At 41.8% G+C, this 8598-nt stretch overlaps 1 protein-coding gene across 8 annotated transcripts in view; it reads right to left on the bottom strand.

Moving 5' to 3' along the window:
* Window positions 1–15: 15 nt before the first annotated feature.
* LOC125890027 (rho guanine nucleotide exchange factor 28-like) overlaps window positions 16–8598 on the bottom strand; it is a 61508-nt gene continuing 52925 nt past the window's right edge. For 6 of the 8 annotated variants that reach the window (XM_049578402.1, XM_049578408.1, XM_049578407.1 and 3 more), the window contains 8 exons: window positions 5516–5647; window positions 5243–5376; window positions 5115–5162; window positions 4901–5005; window positions 4110–4274; window positions 2158–2409; window positions 1632–2010; window positions 16–1086 (listed from right to left, as the gene is read on the bottom strand). In XM_049578402.1, the coding sequence (XP_049434359.1) occupies window positions 896–1086; window positions 1632–2010; window positions 2158–2409; window positions 4110–4274; window positions 4901–5005; window positions 5115–5162; window positions 5243–5376; window positions 5516–5647 (1406 nt within the window). In that variant the 3' untranslated portion in view covers window positions 16–895. The remainder of the gene's footprint in view (window positions 1087–1631; window positions 2011–2157; window positions 2410–4109; window positions 4275–4900; window positions 5006–5114; window positions 5163–5242; window positions 5377–5515; window positions 5648–8598) is intronic. The other 2 variants (XM_049578405.1, XM_049578406.1) reach the window with 2 other exon arrangements.

The following is an 8598-nucleotide window of genomic DNA, read 5'->3' as shown; positions in this document are numbered from 1 at the left end:
AGCACAGGTCTTTGCCACAACAGTTTTATAGGCAGCACAATATTAATATGGCACAACACAATTCTGATTACAGAGATTACAAGACATAAACAAAAAAAATATTATTAATGTTGACAGTGCATGAAGCAATTTACACACAATAAATTATCAGAAAAGGAGATGAACAGAAAACATACAGCCGTTCTTTACAGAAATCACTTACAGTATCAGATAGCAAGATTTTTGGCACTTAAGTGAGAAAAAATAATAACAGGAATACAAGTTCCTCTTCCAACACAGTGTGCATAGGTAGCCTTTCCATAAAACTATACATATATTTAATATTTATACAATTATGTCAGTATATTTTTACGTATTTTAGATGCTCACAATCCCTTATAAATACTATTAAAGATCACATGGAGAAATAAAAGCACTCTATATATAGATTGGGGGAGGGGCTCAATTGGCTTCTCATATATTTCCATTTTCTTTTAAGTGCTCATGGGAAAATAACATCAATACTTCTGTCCTGATATCCTGGTACTTTAGGTCCCAGTGTTTTGAGGTGCAAATGTACCTCTGCCATCAAACAAGTGCAACAGATACTAAAAAGAATCATAGTAGAAGTAAAAACACGGGGTACAAGTATCAAAGCTGATTTACAAAGAGCTTGTTCGCAAAAAGGCACAATGGTTTTACGACGCAGGAAGAGGATGATTAATGGCCGCCACATACACTGATGAAGGCACATATATCTGTGTATGCTTCCTCCCTGCAGCTGTTCCCTTACTGGATCATTCAGGTTGTTCAAAATGAAAACACACATATACACAAACACATATAAGCAACAGATATATTGTCAGTCCAGTTATGTGTCGGGCAGCTTGCATTGCTCGTTTCTCTCTAATGATTATCAGAGGTAAACAATGTTCTCCTCTCCTCCCTCCTCTCCATTCTGTCCTTCAAGAGAGAGGTAGGCCTGTGGGGGGAGGAGAGGGGTAAGAGAGGGAGAGGAGGAGTAGCTGTCCTCATAAAGTCCGTGACCTGTGGCCTCTGACTTCCAGGGACCCAGGGGTCGCCTGTCCAACTGCGGGCTGAAGTCTGCTGGAAAGAGAACAACAAAAACGCTTAAAACTACAGTCGGTTGCTTTTATAAAAATCACCTTTTGACATATGTGCACAATACAGGATAATGGTGGTGACATCGTTAGCGTTGTCGCCACGCAGCAAGACGGGTCCTGGTTCGAACTCCAGGGTGGGGGAGACCTTCTGTGTGGAGTTCTCCTTATGTTATCATGGATTTTCTGCGGGTACTACGGCTTCCTCCCACAGTCCAAAGACATGCAGGTTAATCGGTGACTTTAAATTGGCCGTAGGTGTGAATGTCTCTATGTGTCAGGCCTGTGACAGTCTGGTGACCTGTCCAGGGTGCACCCCACCTCTTGACTTGAATGTAAGCTGGAATAGGCTCAAGCCCCCCGCAACCCCTAACAGCTGTTACTGAAAATGAATGAATGAATGAATGAATGAATGAATGAATGAATGATGTTCTCCTAAAACCTTGTGCCCTATACTACTGATACATGTCCACTGACCATCCTATGCTAAAACATACACAGCCAATCATTAAACACTATGAGCAGACTTACTGTTGTTTGTTCTTTGTGACTGTGTAGCCACCCTGCTGCTGAAGGGGTGGATAGAGTCATTCAGAGGCCGGGGGCAGCTGTGGTTGTTGCTGAAATTTGGGTACGTCAGACCATCTGGAGGCTGTTTGCCGTGTGCCTGGCTCAGCAGGGTGTTGAGGCTGTTGTAGAGGCTGGCGCTGAGGCCGAGGTTAGCGGTGTAGCTGGAGCTGCTCAGGGGACCGTCGTGGTTCTTCCTCGGCGCAGAGAGCAGACGCTGGTGCTGGTTGTTGGTAGCGGACTGGTGGAGGTGGTTTTGTTGCAAGGAAGCAAGCAAAGCCGCCTCGTTCTCGTACACTGAGCAGTTACCATCCAGGCTGCCTGAGCGGCTGTGGCTGGACACCTGGGGCATTCAAACAACACCAGAAAGCAGAGGTTACAAGGTTTGTTTAGCAGTGTTTGTTTTCTATTTTTGATCCTGAGAAACACACCACTCATTCCTCCTCTCTCTCTTTACCTTCCTGTCTCTCCTTTAACCCCTCTTTCTTACCTTGTATCCATCCAGTGGTATCGTAACAGGCAGGCTGCTCTGGCGGTTGTGTCTCCAGCCCTGTAGTAGCCTCTGCTGGGCTTCGATCTTCTCCTTCTCCCTCTCCACACTCCTCTGGCCCTCCCTCAGTCTATCCAGATTTTGCTGATACTCCAGCAGCTGAGCCTCCAGCTCCTCCCGCTCACAGCGCAGACGCTCCGCCTCTAGGAGGCACTGCTGCTCTCGCTGCTCCAGCACGGTCTCCTGCTCACACTGGAAATACACGGGGGCACAGTCACATCAGAAAGTTCAGGCACAGGTTATCTTATTTCCTGTGGTTATAGTAGAGTTACAGTATCATCACTGCAACTTTACATGCAAACTGGGCATTAGATGTGCAGGGTTAAAGGGTAACCCAACCAAAATTATAACATCTTATAGCAGTTTGTTCCTTATTTCTGGGTCAATTTGCAGTTTGTTAGTGTATTTTTCTCATTCCTGCATTTAAGCACAAGGAAAAGCACTGACAGTAATGACATAAACTGAGCTTGATAGCAGAAAATGTTCTGGTAATCTAAAAAAAAAAAAAAAAAAAAAAAAATCATACCATTGGGTTGCCCACTCACAGTCAAAGAGCAAGTGCAAATCATAGACTATATAAAAATAATGGACGTGGTCACTGTGATTTCACCCACTGGTTTGTGGAATCCCACTTCGAAGACTTGAGTTTGGCATTTTGGTGGTTGCCATCTTGGATTTTTGGAGCCAGAAGTCACCCAAGGTAACCATATTTGGACAAGCGGGTAGAGCTTGGGTTATCTTTAATCCTTAATAAAACTTAAATGGGTGACATATACTTATTTGTACCAGTTTGTAATCATGTTTATTTCTCTGTTAAGTTGGGCATTTTAAGGAAATGGCCACTTTAGAATGAAAATACAGACAGTACTTACTGACGCTTATGCTGACAAGACGTCCAGTGTAGTTTTTTAATCCACAAAACTCGTTCGGGGTATCGGAGGATAACAGCTAATTTCTCACCGTGGTCAGTTAGCCTGCCCTGCAGGCTTGCTGTGTTTACATGGCAACTTGCACGAGATTCGAGAACTAGCACCAGGGCTGCAGGGGAGGCTAACTGACCACGGTGAGAAATTATGCTATAAAAGTGGAGTAAATTATGTCTTTTCAAGTCAATTTTGCATGCCGCTGCTTCAGGGCACTTGGATTATGACGGACGAGCTGTTCTGACGTTTTTGAAATGCATTAGCGGAGTTTTATTACATTTTCAAAATATGGGTTAAGGCAACAATAATCCTGACAGACAAGAATGCATTGCTGCCACATGCTGCACATTAAGTAAGAAATTCAATGTGCATTAATTGTATGTTGCAAATGTTTAGCAACCAGTTAGCCAGAAAGCCTTATGTACAGGCAGACACTCCCTGCTGCGTGTAAAGGAAAAAGGAAATTACAACATTTCACAACAAAACGGCATCTGAACAGCACAGCACATCATGTACTGATGAACTACTATCTAAAATTATCTGATCAGGCAGAGGTGAATTCATAGGTCACAGCAAGAAAAGAACAAGTAACTGTCATGTCCTGCATGTATTAGGCAATGTGGTTCACCCACACTGACAAAGGTCAAGCAGTATGAAGAAAGGTGACCAGGTTATTTGCTGCAGAAGATGCGAAACTCATGCTCTGCCTTCACTCATGATGTTGGTGAAATCTAATTAAAATCTGTCTGACTGTTTTATTAATTTCATTATATAGTCTAAGGTGCAGTCTATCAACTGGTGGTGTCTTTGATTGATTCAGAAACCGGAACAGATCAAAGACATGGGTAAGTCCTCAGTGTGCATAACCACATTTTTTTTGTTTAATGAACAACACAGACAGACAGAAAAACCAAATGAAGTGAGACAAATGAGTGTATATGCAACCCGTAACATCAGCATGAGGTGTACCTGATGTTTCTCTCTGGCCAGACACTCTTTGTCCCAGCGCTGCTGCTCCTGTTTCAGCCTCACATGGAGTTTCTGCACCTCATCCACCTCTTCTTTCTTCCTCTCTAAACCCTTCTTTTCTACTTCCTCTTTCTTCTTATCAGTACTCCTCTGCTTGTCCTGCTCCTGCATAACAACAGAAACAGGTTTAATGTTTTCTGTCATTATTTGAAAAAGAGGAAACTAAATTCAAGTCTAAGTTAGTAAAACACTGAGACTCTGGTGTGGGATAAATTATTTATTCAAACATGAATGTGGAAAAGGCCTAAATATATCTGCTGAGATTCGCACTCTGTGGCTTGTGTCAGACTAATAAGGGCCTATCAGTGACTACCAATCAGGTTGGAGCATTTCTGGGACTAAGGTTGGGAAGTTGATGAGCAGGGGAGGTTTATTATCTGTTTGGCTGCAATGTTAAGTATTTCATATTCCCCATGTTTTAGTCAAGTCATATATGTTAAAGTGAAAAAGTGAATATGCGTTATGGAGATTTGTTCATTATTAGGGTTTATGTACTTAAGGCTGATTATGTTTGGTTTTTAGTTTACTTATCTTTTCCTTTGTGCAGCAGAACCATACACAAAACAACAAGTGGAAAATTGGAGTGCAGTGACGATACATTGCCGAGAAACAACTTAATGCCTCATCCTTGACCGGATGTCTGTCATTCAATTTGGAGAACCAGAAAATGTTATGTCTATAGTGAGTCAGTTTCTGAGACTTTGCTTCAGTGAATATCATGTGACTCATACCAGACTGTTGGGGAGGGAAGTAAGAGGTCGGAGCTGAGGTCTTTCTCCTTCCTGCAGAAGGAGTTTCTGGACTTCATAGCAGCTGTCTTGGAGGGTCACCGCTGCCTGCCAACACAGGGTGGAGACACTTAATCACTCTACTGTTAGTAATCCTGCCCTCTCACAAAGCCAAATATTCACTCATGCAGATGCTGTGTCTTGTGTCTTTTCTCACCTGCAGACTGTAGAGAAGCTGAGTCAGGCTCTGAACGCTCTCCGCCACCTACAGAAAACTGTGTTAATACGTGTGAACAATTTATTTTAGTAACAAACTTTGCTTATGGGGAACTACAGTGCTTGAACCTTTAACAGTGTCCCTTTGGTGTCTCCTCTCCTGAGCTCAACAGCAGAGCTCCACAGCAGGCTGTCCATTCCCGTCAGTTCATTGTCTGACCCAAGAGAGGTGGAGCTCATACTGAGCGTGCTAAGATAATCCGCTGTAGCAAGAAAAGAAGAAGTAAATGTCTCTGCCTGCAAATATTAGGCAACATGGTTCACCCACGTTGGGAGAGGTCAAGTAGCATATGTTGGCAGCCATGTCAACTGAAGGCATTACAGTAAAAATCCATGACTCACGCTCAGAGGGAGACTCCTGAATGCTGCTGCCGTGGCTGTTGTAGCTGCAGCACTCTGGTCCTCGGACCGGAGAGCTCTGACTTTTTACAGTAGGACCATCACGAGCCTGCAGGATGGTGATCAGGTTCTCTGCTGCAGAAGACGCATAAACTCAGGATTAATACCCAGCCATCAAAGTGTCTCAAGATGTCTTAGTGACAGAAATCAAGACGTCTCAAGACATTTTTGTACATCAAGACGTCTTAAGACATCTTAAGACAAAAAATTGAAGACGCCACCCATGTCTCAAGACATGCCAGAGCAGCACATGGGATGCACCCAGACAGATTTTTGTGTCTTGAAGACACTGAGTGTCTTAAGACATCTTAAGACATCTCAAGACCCATGTCTATAGACACATCTTATAGACATGTCTTGACTTACCAAGACGTCTTAAGACATCTTAACAAATGTGTCTTAAGACACATCTTAAGACGTCTTGAGACACTTTGATGGCTGGGTATGTATTCTTTGAAGTCTGGTTTCAAAATGTCAATAATGACAACTAATAAACCTACAGCACACTGCATCACTTTTCTAAGTCATTCAGTTGTACTTTTATGTTCTTTCTTACGATCTTACATGTAGACTGTCTTCCAAATTAATATTTGCAAAGTAATTTTTTGAAGTTTGTAAGTCTAATACACAATCCTAAAAATAATCAAAAGTTCATTATCTGTTTATTGCAATGCTGTACTGATCTTGGTAGATAAGAAGCCCTGCACGCCCCAGCATGAGTTATCTCTTCTCACTGATTAGAGTTCAGGTTGGACTGAGATACAATAGGAATTATATGATATCAGCAAACTCAGTATACAGATAAAGATAACGGTGCAAGTTGACTTGCCTGATGAAATTAACCAATACTCATGACTGCAACATTTCATTGAAGTGTCTTGGGAAGCTACACACAATTAGTGTTCTTCACGTGAACATGGGCCTGTAAACTGCAAAACTAAATGAGATGTAGCCATTACTGATGTTTCTTATTATAGCCTTTTCTGCCATGACATGTCAACATCACGCTAAGATGGCTGACGTGCAGGTGCTGGCATTCGCTCGCTCGCTTGCCCTGACTTAATTCTCCTAAAATAAAAGTGATTTATGTGCCTGCCAGGCACTACAACAACGAGAGAGCTTACACACATTGTTAAAATGAAAGATATTTAAAAAACTCTGGCCACAATCCAACTAGAGGTCGGCAAAATCGCAACGCAACAAACGGAGATCCTGAAGCTCACGCAACAGGTGAATATGCTCCAAGCTCAGGTGAACGGCTATGAAGTTAAACTAAAGAAGAAAGATGAACAGATCAAAGAATTGGAAAAGAGACTGGATGACGTAGAGCAATACTCCCGCATCGATGATGTGATTATCTCTGGATTGAAAACACGCCACCATGCCTATTCTAAGGTCGCTGCTGGAAACAATGCTGATGACACATCACCTGCCGAGACGGAGACCTTGGAATCCCAGATTATCCAGTTCTTCGGTAGCATGGATATTCCCATTCACAGCAAACAGATCTCGGCCTGTCATACACTCCCCCGGAGCAACAAAAACACTCCACCAGCAATCATAGTCTGCTTTGTCAATAGAAAGGACAAGGCTGGCTTGCTGCAGCAGGGGTACAAGCTAAAGGGCACAGGCGTGTTTGTGAATGAGCATCTAACAAGGAAGAACGGGATCATTGCTTATGCAGCGCGGCAACTGAAAAAGGCTAAAAAGATCAAAGCGACCTGGACTCGGAACTGTAAAGTTTTTATCCGAACGAACAGAGCGACACCGGAGGAGGAAAGAGCAGTGATGGTGAAAGAAATTAATGAACTGGACTTGTACAAATGATGATCACAACAGAGCCACGATATGAGCTGCGGATATGTGGACCTATTACTTTCTTTTTTTCTTTATTTATTTTTTTGTGGCGTTTGATTATGGACTATGATTTTGTAACTGTCTGGGACAAACGGAATATCCAGTTAACATCGGACGTAGGCCAACTTGAAATGGGTGGCTTACTCAACCAGCGGACTGACAGATTCCAGCACGCGAGTCTGTGTCGATCTGCTAACAAGCTTCTTAAATATCTCTATGGCTTCTGTTAACTTACCCACCACTGACATTAACTCTTTAGTTTTCAACCTGTTTGAGCAGAACATGGACAGTTATGACATCTATGATACCTTCTTTAATCCTGACATCGATCAATCTAATATAAACTCATTAAAACTGTCTTGCAATTATTACTCTGAAGTACAAGTGAATACACCCTGAACCTCTATAAAAATCTTTTCTCTACTTTCCACTTGAATATTCGTAGTATGGCCAAAAATTATGACGAATTTAAAACTTTCTTGTCTACTTTAAGTTTTCCTTTTTCAGCCCTGGCCCTTTCAGAGACTTGGCTGACTGATGATGTATTTAATTTATTCTCCCTGCCTAATTATACAGCATTTCATTCTTGTAGAAAGAAAAGAAGAGGAGGAGGTGTCTCATTATATGTTCTGAACACCTTTAATGCTATTTCTAGAGATGAACTTAGTGCTGAATTTGACACCACTATCATTGAGTCTATATTTATCGAAATTCCATCATGTCAGCAATTTAATGGAAATAGCATTCTGATCGGTTGCATTTATAGACCACCAGATTCAGACATCAACACATTTATTGACGCACTTCATTCCACTCTCGAAATAATAACCAAAGAAAGTAAATTATGTTTTTTACTTGGTGATTATAATATTAATTTGCTCAAATGTGATCTCACACAAACAGTTGATTTCTTAAATGCCTTTATTTTTTTAATTTTTTCCCTCTAATTAATAAACCATCCAGAATCACCTCTTCATCTGCTACTCTCATCGATAATATTTTGTTTAACTCTTATGAATTTGAGGTCACTTGAGGTCTCCTGATGTGTGATGTCTCTGACCACCTTCCTGTCTTCTAATTTATCCACTCCAACTTCGCTAAGTCTAACAATCCTAAGAATGAGCCAAATAAATACCGTAAATTCTCTAGAAACAGCATTGATAATTTTA

The sequence above is a fragment of the Epinephelus fuscoguttatus genome, linkage group LG6, assembly GCF_011397635.1.
Source record: "Epinephelus fuscoguttatus linkage group LG6, E.fuscoguttatus.final_Chr_v1".
NCBI classification, from domain to species: domain Eukaryota; kingdom Metazoa; phylum Chordata; class Actinopteri; order Perciformes; family Serranidae; genus Epinephelus; species Epinephelus fuscoguttatus.
The sequence above is the reverse complement of the archived record's forward strand: the minus strand, read 5'-3'. Positions and strand labels throughout refer to the sequence as shown.